At 38.5% G+C, this 20,220-nt stretch overlaps 1 protein-coding gene across 1 annotated transcript; it reads right to left on the bottom strand.

Moving 5' to 3' along the window:
• Positions 1–7,865: 7,865 nt before the first annotated feature.
• LOC131845162 (ecdysone oxidase-like) lies at positions 7,866–10,753 on the bottom strand. Its single transcript, XM_059194198.1, has 3 exons — positions 10,609–10,753; positions 9,932–10,062; positions 7,866–9,470 (listed from the first exon to the last, which is right to left on the bottom strand). Exons 1-3 carry the CDS (start codon positions 10,751–10,753, stop codon positions 7,866–7,868), a joined length of 1,881 nt encoding a protein of 626 aa, XP_059050181.1.
• Between the last annotated feature and the right edge of the window lie 9,467 nt (positions 10,754–20,220).

The raw sequence follows: 20,220 nt of genomic DNA, 5'->3' as shown, positions 1-20,220 counted from the left end.
AAATGATTTTTTATAATTTGTAATGACATATTGTAAATTAAATAATGTAAATTTAATATTGTAATGGGTGAATGATTATATTGTAAATAATATAATTGACGTAGTGGAGTAACCTGAAACAGTCATGCTCGCTATTAAAGTTCAAACTTGTGGCTTGTTGGTAGTTTGTATTCACAACGTTGCTACGGGGACTGGTCTGTTCAAAACACTGATTAAATTTTTTATTCTTTGCGATAGCATATGCTGATTATTTAAAATTTGAATTTTAAAAACTATATTTATTATAAACATGTTCCACTATTATTTGAAAAAAATACGAGCTTTTCTTGTCTCGTTCATCTCTATCATTCCGTGATAGATTTGACATATCATAAGAGTCTGTAATAGACCTACATGAATAAAGATATTTTGAATTTGAATTTGAATTTGAATTTGTATCGGTCTGGGTGTTTTCTATGTATAATATGTATGTATTTACAAAAAAAAAAATATCTTTGTATATGTATCAGTATTCAAAAGTGCTTAAATTAGATGGCGCTGTTGAATTTGAATATTATTATTATTATTATTATTGTTATTATATCCTCATCCCTTTCCCGCGCACAGTATGTCAACTTCATGACAGTCCACATATCCGCTACCCCCGCTTTATTTCTATATTTGAGTTGCCCTGTGTTTTTTCATGACCAGCCGTATAGTTGGCGACCACGCCTCTGTGCCGTAAGTCATTGCTGGCAATATACAATATTAAAAGTAAATAATTAAAACATAATTTCTATATGAATGAAATCGTTACAAAAATTATCACTTGCACCATCTTGAAGGGAGAAAATCGTCAGATCTCCGGCCGCTCGATGGGAAGGGTTTCGAGCAAAATAACCATTTTTCTGGGTACATACCCCCGTAAATGTCCCAGTAGGGTTCAATACTGATAACTCCGAAAATACATTGTTTATTTATACATTTGTTTTAGAGAATATTTACACCCAGTTGCATTTCAATCGGCCCGTAAAATATTGTCCCTATTGATTTATTTATTTGCTTCAAATACGAAATACAACGATGTACTGTCCACATAAACAATATCAAATCAAATAATATTATAAATGCGAAAGTTTGGGACTCTTTCACGCAAAAACTACTGAACGTATTTTGATGAAACTCAACAGTAATATAGCTTATACATCAGAATAACACATACGCTATATTTTATATTAAAATCTAAATCACAGCTAGTTATTACATAGTATAACACAAAGTCGCTGTCGCCCGCTGTCCCTATGTATGCTTAAATCTTTAAAACTACGCAACGAATTTTGAAGCGGTTATTTAATAGATAGAGTGATTCAAGAGGAAGGTTTATATATATAATACATGTACACCCGTGCGAAGCCAGGGCGAGTAGCTAGTATTCAATATTATAAAGGTGAAAGTTTGTGAGTATGGATGGATGTTTGTTACTCCTTCACGCAATAGTTTTTGCGTGAAAGAGTTTTTTTAATACTTTTAAGTATTAATGACTGATTATTTGAATTTATTAATTTAGCCTATTGACATTATCTATACATCTATGCATATAAATAAAATTGGAGTATCTGTTTGTAATATTGAAATCACCGTTTTTTACTACATGCATATGAATATAAAAACGGTACACACATCAAAAATACATATTTTGAAATTTATTTTAAGAATAAAAAAAATCGGACTGATCATTAAAATAATTTGTAACAAACTGTAATAAGATTCTGTTTTATTAGGTACCTTTAAAATGAAGATAAAAAATTACTACATTTTACAATTTCAGTCTGTCCGTTTGTTTGTTCCGGCTAATCTCTCAAATGGTTGGACCGATTTTGACGGCACTTTTATTGGCAGGTAGCGGATGTAATAAGGAGTAACTTAGGCTACTTTTATATTATTATTTTAGAAAATAAAATAAAATTCCATGCGGTCGAAGTCGCGGTTGCTGCTAGTATAATAATATAATTATAACAAGTATATTACCGAGTCCTGGTTTTAAACTAAATTGTTCTGGATTTTCCAACTTCAAATCATAGTGTTTTAAGTTTGGTGTTGACAACCCTAACCGATATAAGACGAAGAAGAGTGAATTTACAGGACATGGAAGCACAACCTCTCGGGAGTGTATGAGTGATATCACGGGCATCACATGATAACGTGATGTACGTAGTGCTGTCCCTCTATATAGCTGACGGTTACCATCTACCATTAGGAAGACCTTCAGCATATAAGCTTATTAAGAAACTTATTCTAATTTGACATATTGTAATTTAAATATTGTAATGGATGAAAACTGTGATTGTTACAGTTTATGCTGTAAATAATATAAATGACGTAGTGGAGTAACTTGAAACAGTCATGCTCGCTGTAAAGTTCAAACTTGTGGCGGCGTGGTGGGCCGGGTCGATGTGCTCCCTATAATATGGTTGAGTGCAATGATGGCTGGATCATCCGTCATACTCGTGAACGGGTGCTGCTTGTGGGGACTGGTCTGTTCAGGTTGCGAACACTGATTAGATTTTTTTATTTTTTTTATTTTTTATATAGCATATGCTGGTGATGAATAGTAAATAGTATTATTGTAAATATGTACAACATAAAAAAAAATACGAGCTGAGTTTCTTGTCAGTTCTTCTCATCTCGAAATCATTCCGAACTGACGATAGATTTGACATATCATAAGAGTCTGTAATAGACCTACATGAATAGAGATATTTTGAATTTTAATTTGAATTTGCATGTTTGATATCTCAATTACATAAAACCAAGTACCCCAATGGTATAACAATGTAGGCATGTCAATAAAATTAATCATCATAAAACATATTTCCGCTAATTAAAATTTCAATAAAGACTGTTTGTCGAGACGGGAGTAAATTGTATAATTTCAAAACAGGTGTGCTTTGAAACTGTTTGTAATGCGTACACTTGCAGGCCTTTGTTTGGTGGTACATACAAAGTAAAGTACATATAGATATATATATATAAACATGCCTTCTTATGTAAATAATCATTAGCATAAATAACATTACGTTTTATTCAACCTGCATTACAACGAGAATAGCTGTCTTTACACGGACGATCTTTCGCGCGCGAAAATCCCCCGTCAAATTCAAAAGGGATCGAAATTACGACGGTCTGAGCCGCGGTTCGAACCTCTACTTTTTGACTTGGAAAAAATCCCTCATGGACACCCGCCGGGAGAGGCAAGCGGGTACTGTGAGACTCCTACTCGCTAAAAACTCCAAGATGTCCCTTTGTTTACGTCAGGAAAATCCATCATGGAGAACCATCCGCTTAGGGACGAATGGATACTGCCGGACTCCTACCTGCTAAAAACCTGACGACTGTTCGTCCTCGACATAATCGCCGTGGCCACGATGTCCCTCACCCAATGCTTAGCCGGAGTCGCGGGATCGGAATCAGTCCACCGCGACTCCTACGGTGGTGGCCCACACTAGCAGCGGGCCCCATCTTTGCTGGTTCCCTGGCAGAACCCACTACTTCTTCCGTCTTCCCTGGGGAAGGCGCGCGGAGACATGCGCGCGATTTATACGGGCCTAGTTCGGTGGGGTGGGACCGCCCCGTGGTCGTCACCACGGCCCGGTAGCGATCTAGGGGCGACTTGCGGTGCCCCTGCCTCCCTGATCGCTATGAGGAGAACTGACGTCCATCTCCTCCTGGTTCCTGCTACCACGACCTGATGCCTGAGAGGCGGGCCGTGCCAATCCTTCCTCTTGAGCGGGGTGCACTTCTTGCTCCCCACCCAGTGGTCCACCGGCTGACCCAGTGATGAGCAAATTGCACACTTCTGGGCCGCGGTGCACACTGCGGTGCGGTTCGAACCCCTAGAGGTACTCTCAGACTAAAATCGTATCCGTCAGGCGGGAGTTGTCCTTCAGTCCTTATAAGTCCTTCCTTGGTTTGGAGTGCATCTGCACTCGCCCCCTATCGTCCGGTGAAGCTGTAAAGCCAGTTGCGGACAACAGCATTAGAGTAATTCGAAAAAAAACGTTTAAAAAATTTAAGCGCAAAGCTGAATAGCTTCAACAACAATCAGGCGAAAGAGAGAACACAAAAAAATGTTAACTGCAATCACGATTGCGCGCGTTGCTTTTCCCGCGCTAAAACAGCATCGCAGCAATCGCACGGGAAAGAACGTTTCGTGTAAAGGCTACCTTTACACGAAACATACTTTCCCGCGCGATAATGGGACCAATAATCTATATACGAGACCTTCGAGATGTCACAGTATAATTAATAATATATAATAATAACCTACGACAATTCACATAACTCTAAACAGACCTTGTACCATGTGTTTTAAACAACTGACAGAAATACACAAATACATTTATTGTAAATATATACATGTATGTATAATAATAATGTGTTGCCATATAAATTAATGGTGATCGATGGCCGAGACTAGAAAATTACTGAAGTACAAATATCGTTATCTTATATATAAAATTCTCGTATCGCAGTTTTCGTTCCCATACTCCTCCGAAACGGCTTGACCGATTCTCATGAAATTTTGTGAGCGTATTGAGTAGGTCTGAGAATCGGCCAACATCTATTTTTCATCCCACTAAATGTTAGGGGTAGTCATCCTTAATTTTTTTTTTATTATAAGGCTAAACAACGTTTGCCGGGACAACTAGTCTAAATATATATTACTCAAAGGTGATCGACTGACATAGTGATCTATCAAAGCACAGACCAAACCACTGGACGGTTGACCTGAAATTTGGCATGCAGGTAGATGTTATGACGTAGGCATTCGCTAAGAAAGGATTTAGATTAATACTACCCCCAAGGGGATGAAATAGGGGATGAAACTTTGTCAATTTTAAACCGATCGGGCTGAAACTTTGCATGCATAAAGCTACTATGACGTAGGCATCCCCTAAGAAAGGATTTTGATAAATTCCATCCCTAAGGGGTTAAATTAACGCGAGCGAAGCTGCGGCCAAAATCTAGTATATATATATATAAATGTATAGTCGTAATAAACTGGTTGCGTTTTAAAGAAAGTTAGCAACAGAGTCAAGGGCCTTCTTGTGTCGAGAGCGCTGTCGTTTGTCCCTTTGTGCCGGCTGAGACTTAACAATAACCTGTCACTGTGTAACTATAGTTTGTATTCACCTGTTCAGTGTACGGCGACCTCTTTCTTTCACTACATAAAGCGTTGACCTGAAATACATTGTATGTTTCTTTTTATTTATTTATTCATTTATTTCAGGGAACTAGGCCCATATTATAAATACCTTATAGACTAACATACATGTAATATAATATTTAAAAACTAATACATTGATATTGTCTGTGTGATCACTGCACTGAAGACGGCAATCTGCCACGGTAGCGCCGATACACCGCCGATACACCTTTCGGCCAGTAGTCCTCTTTCATGAAGGTGGGCAGCAAGTCGGTGGGGACCAGGGCCACAAACGCTTTACGCCTACGTCGTAGTAGATTTATGCATGCAAAGTCTCAGCCCGATCGGTTTAAAATTGACAAAGTTTCATACAAACTTTCATCCCCTACTTTATCCCCTTGGGGGTTGAATTAATCAAAATCCTTTCTTAGCGGATGCCTACGTTATAACATCTACCTGTTTGCCAAATTTCATCCCGATCCATCCAGTGGTTTGGGCTGTTCGTTGATAGATCACGATGTCAGTCACCTTTGAGTTGTATATATATAGATATATAATTAGTTATTTAAAAAAGGAAAATAATAGTCATATTTATTTTCTTAGCATATATGTCAACAGGGCCCCGAACCCTTTCGTGGCGTGCCTCGTTGCCTAAAACTGGGACATCTTAATTTAATAACCGAACGAGAAGCACTGAATCACTGGCAAAAAATGCCAGGATTGACACATTCAAAAGCCCTAATATCGGGCTACTCGAACAAATACTCCAATAGACTACTACTATTGAGTAAAAACAACATATGCATGATGACTAGGGCCCTCACAGGACACTGCAAATTAAACAAGCATATGGCTAAACTAGGCCTATGCACGACAAAAATCTGCAGATTCTGCCAAACTTAAGACGAAACGCCACTACATATCCTAGTTGTAGCCCACTCATGCATAAACGAAATATCTCCTTTGGAAAGTTTACACTCTATCCTGAGGAGATAAAACCATCGCTCCTAAGAATATCCTTCAATTCTTGTCCCTGACGGATCTAGGTAGCGAACTCTGAAAAAGGGCCAGCTCAATAGATATATGTGCTACAGGTGCTACAAATATCTGACAATAGCCCAAACATCGCAATAAAAAAAAAAATTAATAGCATATATGTTATTCTGATATATAAGCTATATATACTTTAAAGTTTCATCAGAATCCATTCAGTAGTCTTTGCGTCAAAGAATAACAAATTTCCATCCATACTCAGAAACTTTCGAGTTTATTATAGAATAGAAAATCATTTATTCAAATAAACTTAATTTAAGCACTTTTGAATAGTCAACATTTTTTTAAATCTACCGCTTATTCGGAAAGCTGTCTCATCACAAGAAGAATAAGCAAGAAACTTGTGTGTCGCTCTTTTTAATAATCCTTGTAAGTTCACATTTTACAAGTCGAAACGTGTGAATACAAACTACCAACCAGCACTAATTTATTTAGGCTCAAATATAAAAACACAATAAGATTAAATCAGTCGTAGTGATAAGAGCAGACCAGTCCCTACAAGCAGCACTCGTTCACGAGTATGACGGATGAGCCAGCCATCACTGCGCTCGACCATATTTTAGGGAGCCCAATGACCCGGCCCACCACGCCGCCACATGTCTGGACATTTTAGTGATTATTATATTAATAAGATAGGATTATACTATTTTCTTTACTTCAAATACTCCAAACTATGCGTCTATATATTATATATAAGTCATTCTTACTCACAAATGATTGACCACAAGCAAAAGACAAACTAACTTCTCTATCTACTCTAAACTCCAAAAAGAAGCTCTTCTCAATCCTGGGTATTGTATCTGACTGGACATTTCTGATGGACACGTAAGAAAAGTATTGTAAAATCCTGGAGGATGTAGGATTTCACCATCCAGGCCTAGAGTTACCAACCGTCCTGTTTTCCCAGGACATGTCCTAGTATTTAAAGTGTCCTGAGTAGTCCTAAATAGTTATTTGGCAGCGTTCTGGGTTTTTAAAATATCTCTCTTTCTTCTATTCTCTTGATTACTGATTTTCAACAGTATAATTTTATCAAATACTTTTTATTAAGAACCTGATTATATTAATTAATTAAATTTTACTACATATTAATATATCTATTGCAACAGTATTACTGTATTTTCTTTTAAAACTGGATTTTAAATTAGGGCTTAGCAACTCTATCCAGACCAGATATATTCCTGTATTCTAGGAAAGTGAATATGTAAATACTTGTAGAACTCACTGTACCATGGGAAACAAATATATCTAAAGATCACGTAAGCCATGGAAACTTGCTATGTAGTTAATTAAATACAATCGAAGTGGGAACAAGAGCTATACCAGCGACTTCTCGACACAATCTTCTAAAATGTCTTAGAACTGCAGTGGGTTCAATACTAGAACCATATTGGTAGGCTCCTACCAAATTTCTCTTGGCAGGTAGAGGAACACGCTCGTGAATGCGTTAAACCTATACCAGAGTCACAATTTCTGGCAAGAGCTCGGAGTTTCAATAGGTGAGACATAGTCACCCAAACAGACAACTTTGTAAAAAGTCAACATCGGTAAGGAAGAAAATAAAATTTCGGCAAAGATATTTTAAGTAAAATTTAATCTAATTAAAGTCTAGAAGATTATAATATAACTATGCATCGTCTTCTAGAACGAAGTCGGCGGCCCTCTCCCCTAGTGCGATGGCTGCGGCGGCGGTGTTCCCGCGCGGCGGGCGGGGCAGCACGCCCGCGTCGGCGGCGCGCAGCCGGCGCACGCCGCGCACGCGCAGCCGGCCGTCCACCACGCGGCCCAGCGCCGTCGTGCCCACCGAGTGGAACGTCGAGTACGTCATGTGCCGCGCGTAGCAGCCCCAGTACGACGACCAGTCCTCCTCTGCGCTTCGAGGACAGCCCTCCAGCTCCAGCTGCACCATAGACGCGCCGCGCGATTTGAACGCGGGCGTCTCCATTAAGTCTTTAATTATATTTATGCCACGTAGAATCTCCTCCACATCTCGGTCGTCAGACAGATAATTGGGAAATATGGTAGGGGGTTGAAGCGGATCCGCGCTCGCCAGCCGCACCCTACCGCTCGACTTTGGTCGCAACACCAGAGACGATATTATTATAAACGCTGAATTTTTACTAATTTCAGTCAATTGTTTGATCACAGAGTCCTCTAATCCAGTGCTGTGTTGCATAAAGGCTCCTCCGACGACGAGCAAACCTCTATCTATGTACGCGTGAATGAATTGTGTCGTGGGCAACTCGCACTCGGTGCTGTTGTTTATAAGCTGGTGTTTGTCAAAATCGTAACATAGCGTGTTCACGAAACCCGTTACATCGGTGAGGCCGATGGATCCCAAAGATCCACCTCGTGTTAGTATTATATCGGCCAATGAGCTGAAGACCTTCTCGGAGCCATCCAGAACCTCTTTCAGTAAATTTAACTCCTCGTCCACCTTAATGAAAACTAACGGTAACGTGTGATCTGTCATGTCATCACCTACAGACAGATCTACACGAAGTGGTATACCTAACTCGTTTAAATGTTCAGCCGGACCGATCCCAGACAACATGAGCAGTTGTGGGGTGACTAGAGCGCCAGCACTTAAGATAACTTCTTTCTTCGCGTACAACCGTAGTTTAGCTTTGAACAGACCATGAGCGACGGTGACTCCGCGCGCCACATTGTTATCGTCTATGATAACTCCAGTACACGTCGTGAACTTGGCCACTTTCAGCTTCCTCTTCACATCAGTCCTACCGAGATATCCTCGTGCAGTGCTCATACGCAAATTATCATAAGTATAGCCAATGATATGAGAGACTCCAATTTGGGTTGCCGCATTTACATCAGGATTGTTGGGGAAATTTAAAGCTTCATAGCCATCAACAATCCTTGAATGCCAAGGATTGTTAGAATCTTCGAAGAATTCAATCTTCATCGTACCTGTGGTGTTGTGATATGGTATGGAAGATGCAGGAAGCAGGTCTAAGTCCTGTAACCCTTCGTAACGTAAGAAATAAGGTTCTACGTCGTTCCAGGACCAGCCTGTGATGTTGAGACTATCGAAGTCGTCCCGATTACCGCGGACGTACATCATGTAGTTGATACTGGTGGAGCCTCCCAGACACTTGCCGCGGCTGGCTACGCACGCTTTATTCTGCGACGACAGACACGACACGTTGTTAGGCACAGTGTCATAATGATAATCCAGGGCAGAACCCAATAGCGCCATCGATGCAGCCGGTGCCTAGAAAAAATATTAATTGAATTTTAAAAAGAATACTATTCATATCGTATGCTTTATCACTATAATAAATGGATTATTTAGATTTACTATAGATTGATTTGAATAAGGCAGAGCTCTAGTAATTTTACGATCAATCAAAAAGATGTATGAGAGCATTATTTAAAATTTATTATTTACAATTTTGCTAAATTGAAGAGGTTTTAAGTTAAGACGATTTTTATTTTACAAACTTGCGGCTACCCTGCTGCTAAATGATGCCGCTCATGAGCACCCGCAACACCAGAGGAAATGCAAATGCTTTTCCGGCCTTTTAAGAAGGAAAACACTCTAGGTTGGAAATACAATTGCTGGAAAGTGACTCCACCATGTGGTTGTGCGTGGCAAAAAATTTCTAGTGGACCATTAGTTAACCATTAATTCCATTCTCACGATTCTGTTTTTTATAGCATTAGGTACTTTACCCTGGAGACGAGGTCAGGATCGCCCCCCGCTTCTATGAGCAGCACGTTAGCCCCTGCAAGAGCAAGCCTGGCGGCAGCCGCCGACCCCGCGGCACCCGCTCCCACCACGATGTACTCGAACACCTGGCCATCTGTTCACCGAAGTACACTTAATACAAAGTCATCCAACCGGTTATCAATACCGGTTAACAAAGCCGGGTGTTGTGAAACCTCTTTCGTTTAATTTTTTATATTTAAACTAGCTTTTGCCCACGGCTTTGCTCGCGTATATAGGGTCGCGCAAATAGGGGATGAAAGTTTGTATAAATCTTCTTAGATTTTCGACTGATTGAACTGAAGTTAAAGATTGGAGTTACTATAATGAGGACGTTCGCTTAAATAGGATTTTGCTAAATTCAACCCCCATGGGGATAAAATAAGGGATGATGCAGGACATTAGTTTGAACCTATCAGTATCTAATGGACCGAATAAATTAATACGTACAAAATAATTTTTAGTTCTTTAGGCTACTTTTATTGTAGAAAAATAAAGTTAGATTACGAGGAAACAGCTAGTCTATCTATAAATCCACTCATCCTACATACCCGCTGTCCCGAAACCAAGAAATTTCTATCCGATCCATCACACCGGGTGTTTCCATACACATCTAAAAAAATGTGCGTTAAATTATACATACCCCAAAGTTTTACCCCTATAGGTAGCGAATAGCTCGGCTGCTGTGCTGTTGTCTGGCCGTGGACGACAGCAAGAAGAGAGAGCAGTACCAATCTGAAAATATAGAGACGTTCAAAATACGAGCTCGGTGGACTAGCTGTTACCATTACCATCTTATTTCAATTGCCATTTTTTTTAAATTATTAAAATCACATTATCTCTACCTCAGCTACCTGCCAAAAAAAGTCCCGTCAAAATCGGTCCAGACATTTCAGAGATTAGCCGGAACAAACAGAGAGACAGACAGACACAAAAATTGTAAAAAATGTTATTTTGGTGTATGTATCGTACTTATATTCATATGCATGTAGTAAAAAACAGTTATTTCAATATAACAAACAGACACTCCAATTTTATTTGTATGTATAGATGAACTATTACTCACTCAAAATAAACTCAAATAAACGATATATCTATCTATCTATCTAACTCACGGCACTCAATATCTATGGTAAAAATAATTTTATTTGTATTTTTATATAACGACTGTTTGTAGCCAAAATAAAGAGAAAAAAATATTGGCGCCAATATAATAATAATAATAATCTCAGGACAATTCACACAGCGCCATCTAGACCCAAGTTAAGCTAGCTGAAGCTTGTGTTATGGGTACTAGATAACTGATACGAATACTTAATTTTTTTTCGTAAATACATACATAGAAAACATAGAGACCGATACAAACAATCATACTCATAAATATAAATGTTTGTGCCGTGCGAGGAATCGAACCCGCGACCATCGGAAGTAAGGTGATGTGCTAAACCACTACACTATCGAGGTCATCTCGGCCTACATGTTATTACTTTATTGACACGACAGTACTATCGTAATATTTAATTAAATGATTTGTCGACAAAAAACTTCATAATTAACTTTTAATTAGCTCTTATCATTTCAATTGTGCCAAGTGCCTTCTCAATGTTTTTTTTTTAATTTATTACAATACATACGTAAAAAAGATAAGGGTATCGAACCTGCGGTCACCGGAAAGTGAATTGTGGGTAACGTGGGTACGAATATTGTGTTTAGCTGAGTGAGCCGAGCTGAGTTTCTTGTCAGTTCTTCTCATCTCGATATCATTCCGAACTGACGGTAGATTTGACATATCATAAGAGTCTGTAATGGACCTACATGAATAAAGATATTTTGAATTTTGAATGACATTTTATATTGAGTAAACAACAACAAGACCATGCATCATTATTACACATACCCTCCGATCGATCCTCTGTCCAAATCAAACGGGGATCGATATTACGACGGCCTGAGCCGAGGTTCGAATACGACTTTAGTCTGAGGGCACCATTAGGGGAATGGTGCCCTCAGACTAAAGTCGTATCCGTCAGGCAGGAGTTGGCATTCAGCCGTTCCATAAGTCCTTCCGCGGGTATGGAGTGCCATCTGCACTCGCCCCCTAACGTCCGGTGAAGCTGTAAAGGCCAGCTGCGGCCAACAGCATTAGACTAATCCGGAAAAAAAAGGACACTGCAAATTGAACAAACATGTAGCAATCCTAGACCTGTGCACACCAAAAATCTGCAGATTTTGCCAAACTGAAGAGGAAACGCTACTAAAGATCCAACGTGGTTGCAGCCCACTAATACATAAACGTAATATCTCCTTTGAAAAGTAAAAAAAACCATCGCTCCTAAGAATATCCTTCAATTCTTGTCCCTTACGATCTAGGAAGCGAATCTCTGAAAAAAGGGCGAGCACAATAGACAATAGTCCAAATCCCCAAAAACAAAAATAAGAATAACATTTGACATGAAGATGTATAGAGGACAATCGTCGCCATAATTGCCGTTGCCGTTAACAATTTAAATAATGTATATTAAACACGAATTATATTACAAAATACCAGACAAAGTCGCGTGAAACAATCAGCTATAGTATGACCGATAAAATATTAATTCCTACCTAATTTACATAACGAACGATTATCTGAAAAAAAAAAACAAATTAGGCAATATTAATTATAACCTTGGTTGCTTGTAGGCAGTTAGAATTTGACCATATGTAAATATTTGATAATCATAAGCAAATATCTGACAAAAAAACGAGTTATTTGTTTTATATTGTACTGTCAAAGTATGAGTTACTGTTCATCGTAAACTGAATAGCTAAATAGTGTTAAAATACGATTTCATATAATTGTATATGTAATGTAAGAATTCATAATGTAACAATACAACACAATGTAATGAAAACTGTGAAATTAGTAGTAGTGTAAGATTTATATAATTGTGTATGCATATTGGTAAATGTAACTGGCTCCTAATAAAGATAGGTGACACTGCATGTTGTCAACTCACCCGGCCGGCCAGCGGTGGTTCTGGGCCAGATGGATAAGGTTTGCCTCGGTGCCACTGTTAGGCAAATTGTAACATCTCGGCTGAAGTTGTACAAAAGTGGAAATTAAAGAAATATAATAATATTAAAGTAAATTAAAAAAGGCACGGACGAATATGTCTGTGGAAAATTGTATTTAAAAAAAAAACTGAATAGCTAACCAGCGAACTGTCCACTCACCACTCTCGCCTATATAGTCCCTCCGATCGATCCCCCGTCCAATTCAACCGGATCGATTTTACGAGCCTGAGCCGAGGTTCGAACCCCTAGCGTTGCCCTCAGACTAAAGTCGTATCTATCAAGGTAATGGTATAACTAGCCAAGCCAAGCCTGTATAACAAGCTAAGCCATTACCCCTGGAATTTCCCTAAATTATTTCTGTGGGTTGACAGTGTCGTCATGGTATGGACAAGTAATGCGTAGGAACGAGGATAATATTTTAAGAAAGGTGTTACATATGAATGTGGATGGTTATAAGGGCAGAGGAAGACCGAAAAAGAGATGGATGGACTGTGTGAAAGATGATATGGTGAGAAAGGAAGTAAATAACGCGATGACTGCGAACAGAGAAAAACATATTACGCCGACCACAAATAAATGGGATAAGGAAGAAGCAGATAATTATGGTTGGCAGTGTTGCCCTTGGTTACCTAATGTAGGGCTGTTTTATGATTTACCCCAGGGCCCTTGGTTTCCTAATGTAGGGCCGTTTTATGATTTACCCCGGGGTTCTTGGTTTCCTAATGTAGGACTGTTTTATGATTTACTTCCGGGCCCTTGGTTTCCTAGTGTAGGGCCGTTTTATGATTTACCCCAGGGCCCTTGGTTTCCTAATGTAGGGCCGTTTTATGATTTACCCCAGGGCCCTTGGTTTCCTAATGTAGGGCCGTTTTATGATTTACCCCAGGGCCCTTGGTTTCCTAATGTAGGGCCTTTCTATGATTTACCCCAGGGCCCTTGGTTTCCTAATGTAGGGCCGTTTTATGATTTACCCCAGGGCCCTTGGTTTCCTAATGTAGGACCGTTTTATGTTTTACCCCAGGGCCCTTGGTTTCCTAATGTAGGGCCTTTCTATGATTTACCCCAGGGCCCTTGGTTTCCTAATGTAGGGCCTTTCTATGATTTACCCCAGGGCCCTTGGTTTCCTAATGTAGGGCCGTTCTATGATTTACCCCAGGGTCCTTGGTTTCCTAATGTAGGGCCGTTCTATGATTTACCCTAGGGCCCTTGGTTTCCTAATGTAGGGCCGTTTTATGATTTACCCCAGGGCCCTTGGTTTCCTAATGTAGGGCCTTTCTATGATTTACCCCAGGGCCCTTGGTTTCCTAATGTAGGGCCGTTTTATGTTTTACCCCAGGGCCCTTGGTTTCCTAATGTAGGGCCGTTTTATGATTTACTCCAGGGCCCTTGGTTTCCTAATGTAGGGCCGTTTTATGATTTACCCCAGGGCCCTTGGTTTCCTAATGTAGGGCCGTTTTATGATTTACCCCAGGGCCCTTGGTTTCCTAATGTAGGGCCGTTTTATGATTTACCCCAGGGCCCTTGGTTTCTGAACTAGGTCACTGCATAGTGGTCTCGTTTTTGTACCTGAACTATCATTTTGAGATAACTCAGGACGTTTCTCAAAAATAATCTACTCAAATAACTGCAACAATCACATCAAGGGACATTTCATCATAATAATTTCTATTTAATTTTTAATACTTTTGGTACTTTATAATATTAAATAGCAAAATGATTTAAATTCAAAGATATTGAAGTAAGTTACTAAATTGCCTGTGAAATCAAAAACAATTTACAAAATTCATTAGTGACCGCTATTAGGCTAATGAATTGTGACATCAGAATAGTATGTAACGATCCCTATTGTATATATAAATAGCTGCAACCGCGACTTCGTCCGCGCGGAATTTAGCTTTAATTTCTAAAATAAAAGTACCCTAAGTTACTCCTTATTGCATCAGCTACCTACCAAAAAAAGTTTCTGCAAAATCCAGCCATTTCAGAGATTAGCCGGAACAAACAGACCGACAGACAGACAGACAAAAATAGTAAAAAGTGGTTTTTTGGTGTAGGTACCATATTTATATTCATATGCATGTAGTAAACGGTTATTTCAATATTACAAACAGACACTCCAAGTGTATTTATATGTATAGATGTATAGATTGTTGTCTGTGGTTATTAAACTGTTATACAATATTAAATTCATTATTGATGTACATACATACAGACAATATACAACGGATGCTTCACTCGGTAGCAGGATATTGGACCGTTACATCTTATTAGACGTTTTGGAAATGTATTTCATGTTCAGAATTGACCTCTCTACAGATTTATTATAAATATAGATAGATAGAAGATAGACGAAGATAGATAAAGGTATTTACCTCTCGACGTTTCGACCAGGTTGCACTAGCCGTGGTCACAAGCTGACTGCTGGGCTAGTGTTTTTTTTTTAAAGGATGATAATGGAATGGTGCACCCGCCTGCGCTAACGGTTTACGCTGGCGGGGCACCAGTGGAGGATGATAAGATGAACATGAAGTCAGATCAGTTAGCCTAACGTGACAAATTCACCGGGAATGTATCACGATGGTTTCCAAGGGGACCGCGTGGAGGTCAAGCTGACATGGTACATTGATAGTAATAGAGTCATGATGCTGGGCTAGTGTAATCTAGTTGAAACGTCGAGATAGGTTTATTTAGATCACGAGGTTTATATCGGTAGCCGTGGTCACGAACTGACTGCTGAGCTAGTGTACCTAGTTGAAACGTCGAGATAGGTTTAGGACCTTTATATGCCATAAAATTATTCATGTTATCAGTTATCTAATACCCATAACACAAGCTCTGCTTACTGTAGGATTAGAAGGTGTTGTATTAAATATCCAGAGTTATTTGTTATTATTATAAATGTGAAAGTTTGACAGTCCATCTGACGGGTAAACAGTTGAATAATGTTCATGTTATTTGATATTGATAAATTGCTTGCTTCATGTCTAGCCCTCGCAGGACACTGAAATTGAACAAACATATAACAACAGTAAATATCTGCAGATTTTGTCAAACTGAAGAAGAAACGCCACTACACATCCTATGTGGTTGTAGCCCACTCATGCATAAACGTAACATCTGCTTCGGAAAGTAAAAAAACCATCGATCCTAAGAGTATCCTTCAATTCTTGTCCCTTACGGTCTCTGAAAAAGGGCGAGCACAATAGACAATAGTCCAAATCCCCAAAAACAAAAATAATAATGATGTTTGACATGAAGATGTATAGAGGACAATCGTTGCCATAATTGCCGTTGATCCGGTTAATACAATCATTGCCATTGACCCGGTTAACAATTTAAATAATGTATATTAGACACGAAAGTTTAAAAATAAATTATATATTCTGTCTAAACTTACCCAGCACTCCGCAGATACATTATTATTGATTGAACTAGAGCACAATTTGCCTAAACAGACACTATATATATAAGTCCACTAGTATATGTTTGTACCGTAAGAAGTCGGGCAAGTTGATATTGAAAAAAAATTACATTACACGACTCTATACATTTTATTACGTACTAAACGCGCGCCGTGACTTCACGTGAGTTAGACGTAGTATTACGGAAAATATGGTAAAATCTCTCATCGATACTAGCAGGCAATGAAACAATATGAAAATATGTTTTATTCCAAATCACCTTTCTTTTTATTTTTCAAACATATTATTTCATAGAAAACTTGGCTTTTAAATAATTAAGTATTTATTATAAGTTAATAATTATTATTAAATTTAAAAATTAATTTAGTAAAATTATGTTACAAAAAAAAGTTTCTACTCGCCCCGGCTTCGCCCGGGTGTACATGTATTATCTATACTTATAATAAATCTGTAGTGAGGTCGATTCTGTACATGAAACATATTTCCAAAATAACTATCACTATCAAAAATGCAATCAGTAAAATTGTTGTCTGTCTGTCTGTATGTTCGTTATAGAAACAAAAACTACTCGACGGATTTTAACGAAACTTGATACAATTATTCTTCATACTCCCGGGCAGGTTATAGTATACTTTTCATCACGCTACGATCAATAGAAGCAGAGCAGTGAAGGAAAATGTTAGGAAAACATATCACAACCACTGAACCGTGAGGTATGACATAGGCTACTTATTTTACGAAAAACGATGGAAACGCAGACGAAGTCGCAGACAACAACTAGTTATACATATAAGCTTTCCTCTTAACTCACTCTATCTATTTAAAAAAACCGTTCCAAAAGATTTAAGCATACATAGGGACGGACAGACAGCGACAGCGACTTTATTTTATACTATGTAATGGTATATTAGATACTAGCTGACCCCCGCAATTTTGTCTGCATTACACTTATTATTATATATCGCCCAATTTATTTGATATCTTTTTAAATTATTGCCCATATGTTATTCTGATGTGGGTATAAGCTATGTTACAGTAATGTTTGAGTTTGAAAGACTAAAAAACATCCATACACACTTACACACTTTCGCATTAATATTAGTAATTATAATAACTTTCTTTACTAACAGATAACATACTCGTAATATTACTTAGTAAGATCAAATTTCAACACACAACAAAATATAAGTAATACCGAAATGCGTGTAAATCATTGTAAAGTGATGCACTTAAAATTACAATTCAGCAATTGTTTTTATAATAGACAAACTATTTTTTATCATTACTCCTAACTTTTTTTCTTTTTTTTTTTTGCTTTTTTTTTTTACGTGGTGAAAATCCCTCATGGAGACCCGGCCCTCTCAGGGGTTGGACGGACAGGTACTGTGAGACTCCTACTCACCAATAACCCCACGATATTCCTAGTGCTGGCAATCAACCGCGACCCCAGCGGCGGTTGCCCGCAAGCGGGTACTCAACGCGTGGGGGGAACTCTTCCCAGTTCCCCCGCCTCCGCGGGGAAGACGCACCAGATGGGATGCGCCTCCCCCATCTCGGCTCCTGTAGTGTGGACGGCAGACTTGAACCCCTGAGACTGCCGTCCACACAGAGCCGCGCCCGCTCCGCACGTGTCTCTACAAGGGTAGAGTCATAGCAGGAGCGGGCCACCAACGCGACACTTACCTGATGGGACGGGCCCCACCTGGGCCCATTATCCCAACCTGCCCCCCAGTGCAGGTTTACGGTTTGAAGTCAGTTGCACCGAAGTGCTGTCCGGCTACGCAGTTAAGCACCCACCGGACCTGACTTGCCAGTAGTCAAAGAAGAAAAACGAAAAGAAAACAGAAAGAAAACACTATGAGGTTACAATTACAATCACTTGCAATAAGTTCAAGTATATAGTGTTGACTTAATTACTGGCTGCCACGACATGCGTATATGTTTACAGAAGTTTATATCTTATATATAAAATTCTCGTGTCACAGTTTTCGTTCCCATACTCTTCCGAAACGGCTTGACCGATTCTCATGAAATTTTGTGAGCGTATTGAGTAGGTCTGAGAATCGGCTAACATCTATTTTTCATCCCCCTAAATGTTAGGGGTAGTCCACCCCTAATTTTTTTTTTATTTTAAGGCAAAACAACTTTTGCTGGGACAGCTAGTATATATACATATTTATCTTTTTATTTTATTCTAGTTTATATATATATATATCGATTTTGCTTAAATCTTTAAAACTACGCAATGGATTTTGACGCGATTTTTTTTAATAGATCACTTTATCTATTAAAAAAAAAGAGGTATGTTTATATGTATAATTCCGGGCAGCCAGGGTTAGTTACACTATATTATAATTATATTTATAATTATCATATATATATCCTCAATAGATAATAGGAAATTGTGTTTACACTGTTTACAAGTTCCTTATCGTGGAAACAAGTTAATTGAAAATACCTTTATCTCTTTTTCATTCCTTTAATACTATATGTAAAGTGACACATATATTATATACTAGCTGTACCCGCGATTTCGTTCGCGTGGAATTTAACTTAATTTTTCTAAAATAAAAGTAGCCTAAGTTACTCCTTATTACATCAGCTACCTGCTAATAAAAGTCCCGTCAAAATCGATCCAGCCATTTCAGAGATTAACCGGAACAAACAGACAGGCAGACAGACAAAAATTGTAAAAATGTTATTTTGGTGTATGTACTATATTTATATTCATATGCATGTAGTAAAAAACGGTTATTTCAATATTACAAACAGACACTCCAACTTTATTTATAAGCATAGATATCTTAATCTTCTAGAACCATATGTATGCATATGAATATAAATACGGTACATACACCAAAATAACATTTTTTACAATTTTTGTCTGTCTGTCTGTCTGTTTGTTCCGGTTAATCTCTGAAATCGCTGGACCGATTTTGACGGGACTTTTATTGGCAGGTAGCAGATGTAATAAGAAGTAACTTAGCATACTTTTATTTTAGAAAATGAAAGTTACATTCCACGCGGGGAACAGTTAGTTTTAAATAAACTCAACTATAAAACTGTAATGCTATTGCTTTAGCGCCATTTTACTCTTAAATGAGCGGTGATCACTTCGAAATTTATAAAAAAATTACAAAATAGTGCGGTTATGGATAACTATCTGGACCGGAAGACGCAGCGTGGGAAGGCCTCCAGCAAGGTGGACCGACGATCTGGTCAAGATCGCTGGAAGGCATTGGATGCGAGCAGCGCAGGACCGATCGTCGTGGAGATCTTTGTATGAGGCCTATGTCCAGCAGTGGACGTCTTCCGGGCTGCGATGATGATGATGATGATGTTTTACGTTTATAACGCACACGTGTTTTATGAGCTGATTCATCAACATTACATAGTATAAAACAAAGTCGCTGTCGCTGTCTGTCCCTATGTATGCTTAAATCTAAAACTACGCAACGGATTTTGAAGTGGTTTATTTTAATAGATAGAGTGATTTAAGAGGAAGGTTTATATGTATAATACATGTATACCCGTACAAAGCCGGGGCGAGTAGCTAGTTATATATAAAAAACCAGTGAGATTAGATCCACTTTACGAGCCGAAAAAATAATAACAAAGTTAAAAAAGGTAAATAAAAAAATTAAATATTAAACATAAAATTAAAAATTAATATATATGACTAGCTGTACTCGCGACTTCGTCCGCGTGGAATTTTACTTTATTTTTCTAAAATAAAAGAATTTTAGAAAAATAAAAGTAGCCTCTGTTACTCCTTA

This window comes from Achroia grisella, unplaced genomic scaffold (assembly GCF_030625045.1).
Source record: "Achroia grisella isolate CSIRO2021 unplaced genomic scaffold, CSIRO_AGI_Agris_v1 utg454, whole genome shotgun sequence".
NCBI lineage: Eukaryota > Metazoa > Arthropoda > Insecta > Lepidoptera > Pyralidae > Achroia > Achroia grisella.
Note: the sequence above shows the minus strand (reverse complement) of the source record. Positions and strands in the feature narration are given on the sequence as shown.